This window comes from Thamnophis elegans, chromosome 1, assembly GCF_009769535.1.
Source record: "Thamnophis elegans isolate rThaEle1 chromosome 1, rThaEle1.pri, whole genome shotgun sequence".
Lineage (NCBI taxonomy): Eukaryota > Metazoa > Chordata > Lepidosauria > Squamata > Colubridae > Thamnophis > Thamnophis elegans.
Genome location: NC_045541.1, coordinates 68,276,865 through 68,295,254, shown reverse-complemented (window position 1 = coordinate 68,295,254; position 18,390 = coordinate 68,276,865). Strand labels below are relative to the sequence as shown.

At 41.0% G+C, this 18,390-nt stretch overlaps 1 protein-coding gene across 6 annotated transcripts in view; it reads right to left on the bottom strand.

The window, feature by feature from the left end:
- Positions 1-18,390, bottom strand: part of SMTNL1 (smoothelin like 1) — a 58,494-nt gene that overhangs the window by 17,828 nt on the left and 22,276 nt on the right. For 5 of the 6 annotated variants that reach the window (XM_032219004.1, XM_032219036.1, XM_032219012.1 and 2 more), the window contains exons 2-3: positions 13,398-13,497; positions 12,829-12,914 (exon numbers count right to left, since the gene is read on the bottom strand). In XM_032219004.1, the coding sequence (XP_032074895.1) occupies positions 12,829-12,906 (78 nt within the window). In that variant the 5' untranslated portion in view covers positions 12,907-12,914; positions 13,398-13,497. Of the gene's footprint in view, positions 1-12,828; positions 12,915-13,397; positions 13,498-18,390 lie in introns of those variants that run through there. The other variant, XM_032219045.1, reaches the window with a different exon arrangement.

The window sequence follows — 18,390 nt, the reverse complement described above, 5'->3', positions numbered from 1 at the left end:
TAATTCCCATATATAACCATTCTTCTTATGTCTCCTAAATTTTGGGGTGGGGATGGGGAGACAGGAGAACAGGATATGTATTTAAGTGTAACTTCACCATGAGGTTTCCCTCCCATTTCTAGTTCTCCTTCCAGAGTTTAAGAATCCTACCTGAGCTCTCTAGGACCTGAACATGGTGTAGGAGTCATCAAATGGACATCTCCTTATATCTTGGGAATAAACATTTACGTGAAGTCACACCTAGGAACAGTTCTTTAGCGAGCCCAGAGTCTACTATGGACCATTTAGAAAGATGATGATGCCATAGAAATCAAACTTTACCTACCTTTTGGCAGGTCCTTCCCCGAGGCTAGCTGACTTTCTTTGTGTCTTCTTTCTCCTGGCTTCTTCTGCCAGTATCTCAATCCCCACTTCTATTGCTATGCCAGCCTTCAGCATTTCTCTCATTGTTTACTACTCTGTTGATACAGCCACCCTCCACTCTTTGATGGGTAACTAAACACTCCTATTTTTATCAGGGAACCAGCAGGTGCTTCTTTCAATCATAGCCCTACTTCTCAGAAGGGCCAGATGGAGCTAGGACAAGGTAAAGAGTGATAGCTGCTAGCAGCCTCTTAGCAGTTCAGCTCAACATTTAAGGGAACCACAAGAAAGAACAATTTTCTCTTTTAGGGGGCAAGTGATGTCTAGCAAGCTGCCTGTAAGAGATTTTTCAGTCTCTTGAGGCATCAGCTGTATGGGAGAATACTCCAGTGCTATTAATAATATACAGTGTTTCCATAGCCTTTGTCATTTCTGATAAACAACAGACATTCGAAGGAAATTTGAAAGGTGGCCTACAGGGAGTCAAAGAACATTATATAAAAAGCAAAGGAACTTGCCAGAATACTTTTAAAAAGAAGACATATCCTTAAGAGGATAGAAGGAGCTGTAGAAGTATATGAAATGTCTCCATTTAGAGCAGAACTGCCATTTACTTCCCTTTTGTTAGTTAATGCATAAGATGTTTTGGGTTTCGGTAAGAGGAGAAAAACTCTAAATAAATAAAAGATGGAATCCAGGCTCTAGTGCTTTTTCTTCCCCATTGAGGATTAGAGATGATACAATGCAGGATGTTGGGTGAACCGACTTCGCCGTGCTTCATTTTTGCACTCTCTTTAGGACGGGTTGAACACCACAGAAGCCCCAGGATACTCTCTATTATTCTTGAAAAGCAGTCAATTTCACAGAAATGGAGAATGTCTGAAGGAATATTGAGACTTCACCATTCTGAATGAAGTTGAATATTTAGTTCATCAAGAGACAAGTGCACCTCACTCATGTTGGATAAAGCAAAGAGAGCTCTGCTTGAATTATTTTAAGTTGATATTGTAGCTTACATATCAAAAAATTGAGATACCTGGGGATTTTGATACATTATATATAAAGTATGAAAACAAAGCATGTTTGCGGTTGAAACTAACCTCCATTCTATCTCCTTTCAATGTGGATTCCCACTGGCTTCAGGGGAACAATATCTATTAGAGTTGAAGCCTTCTTCTAAGAGACATGCTAACTGTGCAGATCATATTTAGCATTTAGATAGCAATTTCCAGGGACACAATGTCAAAAAACACTTTTGTATTATGTTTTGGGCAAATATGTTTTTGAATATCATCACTTCAATTAGGTTTTCTTGAAGAAAAAAATATTCTACAATAGAGTTATGTTGCACTGGCAACGCAAGTTGCACAAATATTGTCAACACTCTTTTTTCCATCTTTCACAACCTGGCAGAAAGTATTTGCTGTAAACACTGCTATGGGAACAAAACTGAGATAGCTCTCTGCTGGAAGGAACTCATGGTTTAAATATATGATTTGCCAAGGACTCTGGTAGGCTTAGTTTATGATGTGCTCCTGGGGTGACAGTGAAAATCTGGTGAAAACTATGGGATTAACCTCTTCCGTATGATAGTCATACAAGTCCACTTGGTTTTACATTTCTGAAGCCACTCTGACGCCTTGTGGCCAAACAAGGCCAAGTTCCTAAAATTAGACTATAACAGGGAGAAGACGTAGGGATGGAGACAATAACAAGAACTGCATTGTGATCCAGAGACAAAAACAACCTTACTTTTATTACACAGGAGCTTCCTTGCCAGAATACAACTGGAAGAAAGGCAGGTAATACATTATGAAGCCACCATGCCCAGATGTATAGGAAGAGTTTATTACATCAATAATCTATAAGCAGAAAAAGACTCACTTGTAATTAGTGTTTTGTCTCCAAAGAAAAATTATACACATTGGAGGTTGAAACCATGTGGGGGTTCTGGTAATCTTCTTCCTAAGCACTGATTATTACTTTTGTTCTTTCTAAGCTGCCTTCTGGATATATTGATGTGCTTGATGGAATGAAATTGAAAAAGAGTTTAATATTTGTATGAACACTAGAGGGAGCCAAGAGAGAGTTTTAGAAGAGAACTTTGTAATCATTTAATTGGTTAAAGAAAAAACAATGTTAGAAGTTGATTGGTTAAATGTCATAATTCTATATAAGGTAATAGTTAGGGCGTTACTATTGCTGACTGGTTTGTGACCGCCCCGATCAGGCTAGCTGATATGGGAGTAGGAGGAGTTAGGGAGGGTATAACTGCTGTCTCACTTTCATTGTGGGTGTGGCTCTCCTTTGTGACTCAGGTGAAGTCAGGGTGAGACCCACCAACGCTTTGCAAAACCGTTTTCAAATTAGCTTTGATTTTGAAAATAAAGAAGAATTTTATTACTCTACTCCGAACCTTGTCTCCAGAATTCTTTTAGATTCTGTAAACAAATTGGGGGCTCGTGTCCGGGATCCAATCTGCGTTGGGGCTCTGAGGGGTCCCCCTCAGGTGCACCCCTTTCCTTTTTTGAGAGGAGGGGAGCCACCAGAGGACTACGTAGCTTTTGGAAGCCCGTAAAATTGTGTCATAGACGAACAGTAGGAGGGGAGTGAATAAAATAAGAAAAAGCCTGAAGACAGACCGGATAACTCCTGCGCGCGGACCCTGGTGAGTACTGGTTTTGAAAACACCAGAAAAGACCCAGGGCGGTCAGGGAGTGTGTGAATGTGAGAACTGGCAGTGGGGCTGGGCATAAGTCCTTTTGAGGACGGAGTGAGTGATGGGATATTGTAAATATCTGGAGACGGTGACGTGTGGAATTGAAAAGAGCTGCTGGGAGGGACACAGAAGCACACACTTAAGGGAGGGCTACCTACCCATATAAGAGATGGGGGGAAATACAAGTTCAGCTGAGAAAGGAACACAGTGTGTAAGAAAATTAGAAAGAATCCTAAGCTTAAAATTGACCCGAATGGCCCATTGGGCCAAATGCTGGCTGGATGGGGGTCCCCACCTTATAATCGGGAAATTTTGAGATTAGGATTGATTAAAGAAAATATGGTAAATTTATGCTGTTTTATTTGGTGGCAAGATGATAATGTTGAGTGGCCGCGGGACGGCTCTATGAATTTCTTTAAATGCCATAATCTATATGATTATGTGAAACAGAAAAAGTGTAAACATTTGGACAATGAGTTAGATTATGCTCTGCTCTGGAACCCGGACCTTTGGCCATCAGAACGTATTCTGATGGTGAAGCCCGGAGAGCAAGAAGAAGAGGAAGAAACCCCAAAAAGGGATTTGTTGAAAAATATTCCTCCTCCGTATAATCCAGTTCATATCCAAAATCCCCCACACCCGGCTAATGCAGTAACTCCCCCATTATATCCTGGAATGCAGGGAGGGATAAGCCAATTTACCCCAGGGCAGTGGCCTGGTTCTCCGATGCAGTATTAAGTCCACAGGGAGGGAGAACCCAGTTTGGACTCCTAATTGCAACACACCCCCCATCCCGTCCTTAATGCCATACTCTCCGGGGGTTGATGAGAAGACAGGATGTTCAAAGGACAAATTGGATAGTGCAAGGAAGAATTTAATAAACCAATTGGGTGAAGAGGAACAGGTTAAGCAATTTCCTCTAAGAGAGACCCCGAATGGAGTAAATGCCCAAGGGGCCCAATTATAACATATGTACACGAACCGCTAAGGGCAACGGAGGTTCGGGCATTTAAAAAGGAAATGAAAAACTTCATTGAGGATCCATTAACAGCTAGCGATCAATTGGATTCCCTATTAGGACCTAACATATATACTTGGGAAGAAATACAAAATATAATGGGTATTTGTTTAGCCCCGAAGAGAGAAATTTAATCAGAGTAGCCGCCATGGCAGTGTGGGAAAGAGAAAACCCTGTGGTGGCGGGAGGGAATCAAGATAGAGGAGATACTAAATATCCCCTGGTAAAGCCAAATTGGAATAATAATGAAGCAGAGGGGAGAAGAAACATGCAAGATTTAAGATCAATAATTATAAAGGGGATGAGGGAGCAATACCAAGAACTCAGAACATGGCTAAAGCCATGGATATAGAGCAGGGAAAGGAAGAAGCACCAGCTACATTTTTGCAACGTCTCAAGGACGGAATGCGAAAGTATGCGGGGGCGGATCCTGACGATGCCCTAAATGTACAGATAGTTTAAAATTCAATTGTAACTAAAGCATGGCCAGATATTGCAAGGAAATTACAAAAGAGAGAGAATTGGGCTACAGAATCTTTAGAAGTTTTGTTAAAGGAAGCGCAGAAAATATATGTGAATAGGGAAGAGGAAAAAGTGAAAAGGGACGGACAGAGGTACAAGTCGAATGATGGCTATAGCAGTAAGGGGGGCTATGCAAACACAGCCCGAGCAAGGAAGGGGGCGGGGCTGGTGCCACACGGACGAGGGAGAGACGATACCGGACTTAGAGGGAAGCTCGGAATGAGAGGCAGAGGCGGAGTTACCGAGGAATGATGAGAAGGGGAACAATGGAGAAAGAGGAACTTGCTTCCATTGTGGCAAGACAGGACATTTTAAGAGAGAATGTCCCACTCTGGCCGGGGAGGAGCAAATTAACCAATTGATGGAGGAAGATGAAGACATATATTAGGGAAGTCAGGGGCCCTTCATTAGGAGTTCCCGCCGGGAGCCCTTGATAAATTTGGAGGTGGGAACCCAGGAATATACCTTCTTAGTGGACACTGGAGCATCTCGCACCTCTATGTGTGTGATGCCAAGGAGGGAAAAATTGATGATCAAGCAAAAATAAAAGTTAGTGGGGTAAAGGGGGAAGCTTTTAATGTAAAGCAGTTAGAACCAGTGAAAATAAGATATGGGAAAAATGAGATCCGGACTCTAAAATTATTGTATGTGCCTGAAGCAGGAATTAACATCATGGGAAGAGACCTGATGTCTGCCTTGGGAATTACAATAAGCTTTGACAAAAGTGAAACAGTTGTATGTTCTAACAGAAGATAAAGAACAAAAGATCGACCCTTTAGTGTGGGTGCAACGGGAAATAGGGGCGGGTTAGAGATAGAGCCTCTAAAGATAAAATTGAAACCCAATAGTGAGGTAGTAAGCCAAAGACAGTATAATATTCCGATGGAAGGAAGAAAAGGTCTTCAAACCAGTGATAGACCAACTAATAAACGACGGATTATTAGAAGGAACTATGTCACCTTACAATACCCCTATATTGCCTGTGAGAAAACCAGATGGTACTTACAGGATGGTGCAGGACCTGAGACTTTTAAATAAAATAGTAGAAACCAGACATCCGGTAGTCCCAAATCCCTATACTATCTTGAGCAAAATACCTGTAGAACACCGCTGGTTTAGTGTAATAGATTTAAAAGACGCTTTTTGGTCCTGTCCTTTAGACAAAGACAGTAGAGCTCTATTTGCATTCGAATGGGAGAACCCTTTCACTGGGAGGAAACAGCAGTATCAATGGACAGTGTTGCCTCAAGGGTTTACAGAATCTCCAAATTTGTTTGGACAAGTATTAGAACAGACCTTAAAGAGTTGAGAAAGTTTTTAGGATTAATTGGATATTGTAGGTTATGGATAGAAGATTATGCCAAATGGACCAAAGGATTATATGAACAGTTAACTCAAACAAAACCATTTAAAATTGGGTGGACCAAGGAGTTGGATGAGGACTTTCAGAGACTTAAGCACTTGTTAGTCAGTGCCCCAGTCTTAAGTCTTCCCAATTAGAGAAACCATTTCACCTTTTTGCGTCAGTGGAAGGAGGGACAGCCCTGGGGATTTTGACACAAAGTTGGGCAGGGCAAAGAAACCAGTAGCATATCTGTCCGAAAACCTTGACCCTGTAGCTCAAGGATGGCCCACATGTATTCAAGCCATAGCAGCAGTAGCGTTATTAGTAAAGAAGAGTGAGAAAATCACAATGGGAGGGGCGCTAATTGTAAGCAGCCCACATCAAGTGAGAACATTGTTGAAACAAAAAGCTGGGAGGTGGTTGACTGATTCAAGGTTGCTAAAATATGAGGGGATGTTACTGGATCATGCTGACTTAGTCCTGACAACTGACTCAGCATTGAATCCAGCCCAATTCCTCAACAAAACCAGTTCATCTGAAAGTGAAGAAATTGAACACTGGTGTAGTGAAATAGTAGATTTAGAAACAAAAATCAGGCCAGATTTACAGGATACCCCTTTGGAAAAAGGAGAAAGATGGTACATTGATGGTTCTTCACAAGTGGTAGAAGGGAAAAGACAAAATGGATACGCTATAATCCAGGAGGGCACATGGGCTCTTCTAGAAGGGGGGAGATTGCCAAACCATTGGTCTGCACAGGCAGCCGAATTGTATGCCTTGAAAAGAGCTCTCATATTGGGGGAAAAATCAAATTAACGATTTACACCGACTCTAATATGCGTTTGGAGTGGTGCAGACCTTTGGGAAGATTTGGAGGGAAAGGGGATATGTGACAAGTCAGGGAAAGGACCTGATCCACCAGCAATTAATCGAGAAGGTGTTATCAGCCCTTGCCCTGCCCCATAGAATTGCTGTAGTGCATTTGAGAGCACACCAAAAGGGAGATGAGGTTGAGAAGAAGGGAAACAGGTTGGCAGACCAGGAAGCTAAAGAAGCTGGTATGAATGAAGTTATTGAACAAATTAAAATTATGATTCCCCATGTATTTGAAATGAAGGAGATACCAATTTTTAATGAGAAAGAGGAAAACAAAATTAAACAGATGGGGGGAACGAAAGATGAAGATGGGAAATGGTGGTTACCAGATGGGAGACAAATTCTCAATTACCCCCTCATGAGACAAATCTTTGAAAGACTACACGAGGGGAGTCATTGGGGAACTCAAGCCTTGATTGATGAAGTATTAAAAAATATGCAGGAGTAAAAGTCTATACGGCAGCACAACAAGTAACTCAAAAATGTATAATTTGTCAAAGGGTAAATAGAAATCAATTAAGGGAAAAACAAAAGGGAGGGAGGCCTTTAGCGCTCTATCCTTTCCAAAATATACAAATAGACTTCACCGAAATGCCACAAGTGGGAAGATATAAATATTTGTTAGTTATTATAGATCATTTGACAGGATGGGTAGAAGCCTACCCATGTTTTGATGAAACTGCTAGAACTGTTGTTAGATTATTATTAGAACATATTATACCAGATATGGGATTGTTCAGAGAGTTGATAGTGACCAGGGAAGACACTTCACGGGGAAAATTACTCAAGGAGTGGCTAACGTATTGGGAATAAAATGGGACTTACACAGTCCATGGCATCCGCCCTCTAGTGGGAAGGTGGAAATATGAATGGAAAGATTAAAACAATGTTGACAAAATTGTATTTGGAAACAGGAGTGAATTGGATAAAGCATTGCCGATAGCCTTATTTAGAATAAGAACACAACCCAGGAGGGATGTGGGAGTCTCACCTTATGAAATGTTATTTGGAATGCCACTAAGGAATGCTGGGATACGAATGGGGAATTTACCTAGTAAGACAAAGGATTGATACAATACTTGCAAATACTGTCCCAGACTTTGACTCTTTCAGGAAAGCGGGCTATTTAATACAGACTCCTCCATTGAGCTTCAAAGTACATTCCATGAAGTGGGAGACCAGGTGTGGATAAAACTTGGAAGGACGATTCCCTAAAGCCGAAGTGGGATGGACCATTCCTGGTGTTGCTGACCACAGACACTGCCATCCGGACGGAAGAAAAAGGCTGGACCCACTACACCAGAGCGAAGAGAGCCAACTTGGAGGAGTCGGAAACTTGGAAGGCCTTTCAGAAGGAGCCATTGAAGTTGGTGTTGAAAAGGCAGTAATTCTTCTAAAGGAAAGGCCCGTGAGTTCTTGGCTTGTGACCAATGTGCTGGTTCTGTTCTTGTCCGTGTGAAGCTTGCTGCTGTTCCCATTGTATTGACTGTGTACTTTGTATCCACTGCCGGATCCCCTGTGACATTATATTGATTGAACAATACCTGGCGGCATATTTTTATTATCCGAGTCTATCTTCAACAGCTCTCACCACAGACCTCCGTATTACCCCAACAGTACAGAGAGCGCTTGATAATCCCTTTTCTGACAATTATCACGCCGCCGGGGCCTAAAGAAGATGAAACCACGATGCCCTTCCATCAGAGGACTGTTACCTGGACAGGAAATGGGATTTTGGGACTATTGGGCTCCTCAACCATCTTGCAAGTATTTCCTGTTGCATTTTCTAGGCATGACAATAATGATGGGTGTGTTACTTTTGGTGGTGTGGGGAGCATGTGAATATCAAAATAAGGAGGGAATAGTAGAGGATTTCTATGGACCTCCCTCTAAACAGAATCGCTCAAAAAGAGCGATCATTCCATACTTCATGGGGAAACTGTAATTCTCAAGGGATATGCATCTACCCTCACAATACATACGGAGAAGCCAATACACAAGTTACCTTAACTTGTAATTTGAAAAATCCAGCTGCAGCGTGTTTAATTACATGGCAATTTTTGCCTGCAAAATACAAAAAGGCAATCCAAAATGTGAGAGGTATTTCACACCCGAAAGAGAATGGCTGCTCTTCACATATTAGAATAAGAATCACAGAAAATTCTATAGGTTGGTATCATGCATACAATACCAAAAGGGTTACCTAATAAAATGAAAAAAAACAGAAGTAACCTCAAGAGCAAGTATAAAATTTCCCCGGTTAGTGAGTGGTTTTTAACATTATTGAGTTATCAACAAGAGATAGGAGGAGACAGCTCTCACCACCTTACAAAAAGAGAGATAAAAGAGGACATTTGCACAGCCTGTTTACAAAAAACCAAACAAGCACAAAAATTTCCATGACCTTAATATATTATACTATGAAGCCTGAATGTAATGGAACTATAATACCACCATGCACACATAACAATACACAATACAATCAGTGTTATACATCAAATGGGATACAATGTTATGAACCAAAGGCGGTAGGACCTATAAACAAATAGCATCTATGTTTATGGCTATAAAGGAGGATCATCGAATTAAGAGATCAATTTATTCAAGCACAAAATCATCAGGGTACATAGCCCATAATGTTTCAAAGGGAATAGCACCTGTTACTGTTTGTTTTGATGCATGTTTAGCAATTGATATAGGGCAAGGAACAGGATCCGATGGGGTAACCTGTGGAGGACAGTCGTGGGAACAATCATATATCCAAAACCACAGATATTTATTCACTCGCTCGACACTCTCAGCAATGGAGCTATACCCAACGAGTGTATATTGGTATACAAGTGCTATGGACCTAACAATTTCGATCTTTCTATTACTCCAGTCACTACTGATTGTCAATCCCATCACTGCACACCACTCTGCCTTTCTGCACAGGTAGCAAGGTACTTTAGGCACCCGATACTATCATTATGGTATTGGTATAGATAAAGCAGGAAAGGATCCTTATGGATATCATTGTAAAGACTGAAGCAACAAAATTGACAAATCAACCTGTAAAGTTTTTTTGGAGTTATGAGCAGGAGATTGCTAAACTTAACGATCTACCTACACCTCCAAAAGCAAAAAATATGTTTATTAATTTGGCTCAAGAAGTTGCTACAGAACTTATGTTAAAAAATTGTTTTGTATGTGGAGGAACCACTATGGGAGATCGCTGGCCATGGCATGTACAAGAAGCAAATTATACTGAAATAGCAATGGAAAGGGAACTTCACCTTTAATAACAACTTCAATGAAACCTGGCAAGTTACCTCTCATATAATAGGTCACATATGTTATACCAGAAATAAAAATAACACAAAAAGAAATAAACCTATGGGATTTTTAAAATGTTCTAATGAGTGGGAAAATACACTTGGGTTTCACAAACTAATATGACCAAACCTGAAAACTCATTGCTGGAAGTAACTAAGTTACGAGGACTTTCAGACCCTGAAAATGATACTATTGTGTGGAATTCACCTGATGGGTTATATTGGATATGTGGTAATTTTGCCTATAATATGTTACCCGTAGGGTGGTACGGGTCATGCATCTTAGGGGCGATTCAACCATCATTCTTCCTAATGCCTATAGAGAAAAAACAAAAATTGGGAGTCCCTGTATATGATACTCTTGAAAGACGTAAACGTACAATAATCTTTTAAAGGGATAAAAATAGGTAACTGGAAGGATGATGAGTGGCCCCCTGAGAGAATTATTGCATTATGATCCTGCGACGTGGGCACAAGACGGTTCGTGGGGATATAGAACGCCTATAACATGATAAATCGCATTATTAGATTACAAGCTGTATTAGAAATAATTACAAATGAAACTGCATTGGCATTAACTAAGCTTGCAAAAGAAAGTGTATTGTCAAGAACTTATATTATGCAAAATCGTTTAGCCTTAGACTATTTGCTTGCTGCCGAAGGCGGAGTGTGTGGTAAATTTAATCTTAGTAATTGTTGTATACAAATTGATGATTCTGGAATTGTGATAGAAAAAATAACTCGAACTATGATACAAACTGCACATGTTCCTGTACAAACTTGGAAAGGCATATTGGACACTGATGGTTGGCTTGGAGGTATTTTTAACAATTGGAAACAAGCATTGTTCATGGTTGGTATAATTTTTATTGGATTAATGATGCTACCATGTTTAATTCCCATAATAAGAAATGTTGTCACCTCCACGGTGGGAAGCATAATACAAGCTCAGCAACATGAAAAGTCAATGATGGTATTGAAAGAAATTGGGGATCAGATCCAATTATTGGAAAGTATGAATACATTCCCTATGGAAAGTACAATAATAGAAAGAGAAAGGTTGAAAGAAATAAGGGAAATATTAAGAAAATTGCCATATAAGAGATGGGGGAATTGATGGAATGAAATTGAAAAAGAGTTAATATTTTGTATGAACACTAGAGGGAGCCAAGAGAGAGTTTTAGAAGAGAACTTTGTAATCATTTAATTGGTTAAAGAAAAACAATGTTAGAAGTTGATTGGTTAAATGTCATAATTCTATATAAGGTAATAGTTAGGGCGTTACTATTGCTGACTGGTTTGTGACGCCCCGATCAGGCTAGCTGATATGGGAGTAGGAGGAGTTAGGGGGGTATAACTGCTGTCTCACTTTCATTGTGGGTGTGGCTCTCCTTTGTGACTCAGGTGAAGTCAGGGTGAGACCCACCAACGCTTTGCAAACCGTTTTCAAATTAGCTTTGATTTTTGAAAATAAAGAAGAATTTATTACTTACTCCGAACCTCGTCTCCAGAATTCTTTTAGATTCTGTAAACATGCTCCAAATTATTAGAATTTATAGAAGCAATTAAAACTCGGTTATTTCAAAAAAAAAAAAAAAAAAACAAAAAAAAAAAAAAAAAAAAGGACCTTTGACAGGGAGATGATGACTTCTGTATATTACTCTACAGGGTTGCGATTCCTTGCATAGGAAAGCTATGTAGTACTTTAAAACTATTAGTTTGGACTTTTTGCTACTATAATTTTATTTACTTAGATTAAGATAGAGTGATAGGATTATCATCTGCTCAGAAACATTGTTGGCATAAGCCCAATAAAATCAAACAAATTAAAACCTGATGCTAGGAATTGGTTTACTAATTAGAGAAATTTCAACAGCCTATCTCACTTGTTATATGATCAAGAGGAACTCTCTTTTTTATCACACTGCAGGTTTTTGTCTAAAGTAAACAAATCATGTTTATTTGGGATGAGCTTCTTATCAAGTCTGTATTGATTCATGGCAGCAGAGAGAATGGCTTTATTTGCTCTTTACATAACACGATTCACAAAGATGGTCTCAAATTACTTGCTAAATATAAAAGCACTGTCAGCCAGTAAAAGCTACTGCATGAAAGGTATTTTCTAACTCTCCTTAATACAAGCACTCAATGAAGAACCAGTTCCAGCCAGGTTGTGGTCAAACTCAAGAAACATTGATTTCTCTTTCAGTGAGTCACAGGCAGACAGACTGCAATTAGTTGGGCAAAAGAACAGACAAATTTGTCATTCAGGCTTCCAAATTTAGCCTAGATTAAAATAGTCTGAATGACATGTTTTGTATAATTAATCTTTGCTAGCACCTATGTTTATTCAACAGCCATTACAAGGCATTTGACTTATGAATTGGCATTACTTGCAACAGAGCAAAACATGATTCTGAAAGGCCTAGTAACTATTCCAATCCAGAGAATCAATCAGTTTGTGTGTTTGTCCATGGGCAGAAGGAAGAACCATTGAACTATTTTAGGTCTAGGAATAGCAGACCTATTCCCAGGAAAGCAACTGCTACAATATTTTTGTTACATGCAGAGCATTTAGGCTTTTGAAACGGAACAGCTAACAAGACAATTTAAATCTGAACCATGATAATTGCCAGATTTCCCCTCCCCCCTTTGGGCCACCCCACTCTACCTGCTGTCCAGATGTAGTGAAGTTGTCGATCCCACTGTCCTGGGAGCAGCATATACTTGTAGAGATCCTATACAACATATTTCAGTCTTAAGAAGAAAGACAAAAAACAGAAATGATTGTTGCAGATTGGAGAGTACACATTTTATAATGAATGAACATTAAAAATGAGAGTCCCCTTCATTAGATGCATTACAGTTTGTTATGAATTAACAGATGATAAACATATCTAAATAATAGGATGACAGCCAGCTTGATGTAGTGGTTAAGGCATCACTGTAGAATTTGGAAGACTACTCCATCTGTGCCTTAGGCACAAAGCCAATAGGACCCAGTCACTTTCTCTCAGCCTGAAAATGGAGACAATGGCAAACCAGTTCTGAAAAAATTTTTCAGGAAAACTGCAGGAAGTCCAGGCAATCTTCACAATTAAACATGACTGAACTGAAGAGAAAAAAAGGATATAGAGGAGAACAATGGAAATGAACTAAATATACTTAATTGGAGTGCCAAGTATTTTCAGTGACCACAATACTATGTGCTATGTGTGATGTAATGATAAGGTAACATACCAGTAGTAGGAAGATCCAGGTCCACTCTCAGACATGGAAATTCACTGGATTACTTTGGACCAGGTTACATTATCTCAGTTCACCTCCAAGGATTGCTATTCTAAGTATAAATATAAACATTCCTCTGTAAATTATTTTGTTCATGGAAGAAAAGTAGTATCTAACTGACAGACAAGCAAAGTTTGGTCATAACAGTAATCTTAGTCTTGTTCAGCTAATTAAGATTGCATAGTCCAAGCATTATAAATTAGCATGTGTATGTGTACATTTACTTATTTGGATTCAAGAAGAAACTTACATTCTAGTTGCAACTCACAGAAACACGTTTGCATCAGGTCAAGCTACTTGTCCATTAATCCAACTCATCCCAGAAACGACAGCATCTTTGCCCAAGGACTATTAACTAACACCTGTCCATTAGAGTTCCTTTGCTCTGTTGTGTCAGGAATAGAATTTAGAATCTTCTCCTTGCGAAACAAGTCCTTTCTTGAGCTATGGAGGGAGCTATGGTTCCATCCTTAACCTCCTTTCCTGAGTGGTATCATTGTTTGTGCCAACCAAAATACAGAATATAGAAAGAGAACAAGCCTACAGGTTGCTCAAGCTCATCCCATATTGCAACCTGAATGATCAATTATCTGACCAATTGATTCTTTTTGTCTCCAAACGTCTCATGGCCTACTTTTAAAGATACTATCTGAGGTTTAAAGCTTCTGCATCATGAACAGTACCAATGAAGTGTCTGCTTATATCAGTTGCCATTGCAGAAGCTAATCAGACATAAGGCAAATCAAATTTCATTCAGCGCTGACCTACAGTAACCCCAAAGTCAGGAAATTATCTAGTCTCAGAAAATAATCAGGCAGACAATCTGTCCCTCTAGGTTGCTTCCTTGCACGTTCAAAGGAAAAAAGGACAGGAATAGCCCTTCACAAAATGAGCCGCAGTTCATTCTTGTGTTAGGACATAATTTACAAAGATATCAGTCTAAAACATAGGTTTAAGTTCCAGAAGTGTTGGAACCACCTTCCTTGGCTGGCTTTAGCCCTGGTTCCCATTTTTATCCAGGGAAGTTATTACCCTGAGACTAGATCTAAGGAAAGAGTTCATCAAAGACTGGATTTGGGCAGCTCGAACCGAGCAATGGTAACCACCTGCACCAAGGAATACACCAGGGCACTTAGGGCAGCGAAAAGATCTCACATAGCCACCTTGGTTGCGTCCGCTGAGTCTCGCCCAGCCGCCTTGTTTAAGATAACCCGCTCCCTATTAAATAAAGGGAAGCGGGGGAACCCTTGCAGGGCAGAGCTGAGGATTATGCCCAATTCTTAGCGGACAAAATTGCTCGGTTTCGGTCGGACTTGGACTCCATCCCTGCAGTTCCAGCCGAGGCACAAGAGGATCAAGTAGAACATCTCGGGTTGAGTTTCAGGATGTTACCCCCGGGATGTGGACAAGGCCATGAGGGCTGTAAGTGCCTCCACCTGCGTACTGGACCCGTGTCCCTCATGGCTGGTTACTAACAGCAGTGAGGTGACACGAGGCTGGATCCAGGCGGTTGTGGCCGCCTCTCTTCGGGAGGGGAACTTCCCCGCTGCACTGAAAGCGGCAGTGGTGAGACCCCTCCTAAAGAAGCCATCTCTGGATCCAGCTGTTCTTAATAACTATCGCCCAGTCTCCAACTTTCCCTTCCTTGGGAAGGTTGTTGAGAAGGTGGTGGCCTTCCAGCTCCAACGGTCCTTGGAGGAAGCAAACTATCTCGACCCCTTCCAGTCAGGCTTCAGACCCGGTTACAGCACAGAAACCGCTTTGGTCGCATTGACCGATGATCTCTGGAGAGCCAGAGATGGAGGACATTCCTCCATCCTGGTCCTCCTTGACCTCTCAGCGGCTTTCGATACCATCGACCATGGTATCCTTCTGCGACGACTGCGGGAGGTGGGAGTGGGAGGCACCGTGTTGCGGTGGTTCTCCTCCTACCTCTCGGACAGGTCGCAGTCGGTGTTAGTGGGGGGGCAGAGATCGTCCCCTAGGCCCCTAACATATGGGGTGCCTCAGGGCTCGGTCCTATCCCCCCTACTATTCAACATCTACATGAAACCGCTGGGAGAGATCATCCGCAGGCACGGGATCAGATACCATCAATATGCGGATGATACCCAGTTGTATCTGTCCGCCCCGTGCCAACTCAATGAAGCGGCAGACGTGATGAACCGAGGCCTTGAGGCTGTTATGGACTGGATGAGGGTTAACAAGCTTGTGCTCAACCCAGAAAAGACCGAGTGGCTGTTGTGCTTCCCTCCCAAAGATTCGACCAATATTCCATCACTCAGGCTGGGGGTCAAATTTTATACCCCTCAGAGAGGGTTCGCAACTTGGGAGTCCTCCTGGATCCACAGCTATCGTTTGACCACCACCTGACGGCTGTGACCAGGGGGCATTCGCCCAGGTTCGCCTGGTGCGCCAGTTGCGACCCTACCTGAATCGGGAGGCTCTCACAACAGTCACTCGGGCCCTTGTGACCTCTAGGCTGGAATACTACAATGTGCTCTACATGGGGCTGCCCTTGAAGAGCATCCGGCGACTTCAGATAGTGCAGAACGCGGCCGCGCGAGTGATTGTGGGTGCACCTCGGTTCACCCACATAACACCTATCCTCCGCGAGCTGCACTGGCTACCTGTCGATCTCCGGATGCGCTTCAAGGTGCTATTAGTCACCCATAAAGCCCTGCATGGTAGTGGATCTGGATACTTGAGAGACCGCCTTCTGCCAATTACCTCACTGCGACCAATTAGATCTCATAGATTGGGCCTCCTCCGTATTCCATCGGCCAGCCAGTGCCGGCTGGCAACTACAAGGAGGAGGGCCTTCTCAGTAGTAGCCCCGACCCTTTGGAACGAACTCCCCGTGGAGATTCGTACCCTCACCACCATCCAGGCCTTCCGCACAGCCCTTAAGAACTGGCTAGCCCGTCAGGCCTGGGGACAAGGATAGCCGCCCCTCCCGAATGAAGAATGAATGTTGCTTATTATTTTTATTATATGTGTCTACGTCATTGTTTGTATTCCCCCTTCCTGATTTTATGTGAGCCGCCCTGAGTCCCCTCAGGGAAAAGGGCGGCCTACAAATGTTAATAAACATCTAAACAAACATCTAAACAGCTTAGTCAATGCAGGTAGTGTAATACAGTTAGTTTCCTGCAGTTTCTTTTCAGAGATATCAGTACAATTTTTTTGTTCGCTATATGGCCACAGACACATTCAATATAAATCTTAGAACGAGGTATCTGAAAGCAAATTAGCAAGGGTGAAAAATCATTACAAAATAAATGTAACATCTTTTATCAAAAGCTTCTTTTGGCTTTGCATAACACAGAACCAATGCTTCCTAATTATTGCAACAGGGAAGTTTTTACCACTTTGCTACTCAGATTCTTCAGTAAACAATTTAAAATATCTGATTGGGGTCATCTCATGTATTTAATAATGAGAGAAATTAGTTTTGCACGTAGAATGGGCAACTCACAAAATACAAGCTGCTGGGGTACTTGTATATGCGTTTCTAGTAGGATATTCTTGATTTTCCTTTCACAACTTTAAAATCTTGCTACTGAGAATGCCTTTCTATGAGGACCAGAAAGGGTGTTATGAAAATATTTAGGAGTGGAATAATAAAGGGATCCCCAACTCCCAGGCCATAGACCAGTACCAATCCATGGCCTTTTAGGAACCAGCTATGCAAGTGGCAGGTGAGTGAGTGAAGTTTCCTTTGAGCATGCGTTGGATTTAAGTTGCATTTGAAACAATTCTACAACCCCCACCCCCATTCCCAGTCTGTGGAAAAATTTCCTCCACAAATTGCCCCTGCCACTAGGGACACGAAACTGGTCCCTAGTACCAGAAATGTTGGGGACTGCTGGTATAATAGATGTCATCAACATCTCAAACAGTAATAAATGCAAGTATGTAACATTTTGAAAAATAATGTTGCTGTCTGTGCTGGATCTCATTCTTTTTTGGTCTAATATCAACAAACACCTTATCATATTTTATTGCATATTCCATGACTAATACCTGCCACTCTCTTGTATTAGAGTGTAATAAAATATTTGCTTAGGGGACTATCACATACATGCACCATGGGGTTTTGTTAGGGAGGCATAATGATGGGCATGCTGCCAAGAATCTGTAGGAGACCAAAATGTTGGCTTTATATTTGATGAGACAGATGGAAAGGTTTTAGATGATTCTCAGTTTCCAAAGTTGTCAACTTACAATTTCTTTTTTTTTCAAACCAACAAATATATTCAGTACAACTATCAGTCCCTAATCATATTAAATTTTCAGTTATCTTTGGATGACAAACCTGCCTAAGGAGAAGAGAGTAACAAAAGCTATATAACTAGGTGAAAAATAGGAAGATTGAAATCAAGTATTCTGTGCATGTTTATATAGAAGTAAACCCAATAAGTTGAATAAGCAAACCTGCCATAGTGTGAGAATAACACTAGGCAGAAGAGATTCAGTGAGTTGAATAGTTCTTTCAACTACATTTTTTAGAATAGAAAAAGCTTTGTCATATTCAGGTTAATTAATGCAGTTCCTTTTTAGAAAATAAACATTGTTAACATTATCCCAACATTATGTAACAACTAGGGATTTTTATAGGGTTACTGAGCCTGGATCTGTAGTATTTGAATTATACAGGCATTCATGTTAAAGTATCCCTGATAGATGAAGGTTTTACACAGCTCAAAACATCTCCCTGAATAACTATCAATTGGGATCAACTGTAAACTTGGCTGCCTTGTTGTTACCCTTAAGTCTAAAGTGATTTATATAAAAAACACTTGATCCCAAATATATTCTTAATGGACTTCAGTTCTTATTTCTCTCCACTGAGCAAACTTATTTATTTTTACAGCTTTTTGGTTGTCCTTTTTACATAGATTATGTAATTATAAAGAGATAGATCCTTTTATCCCATGATCTC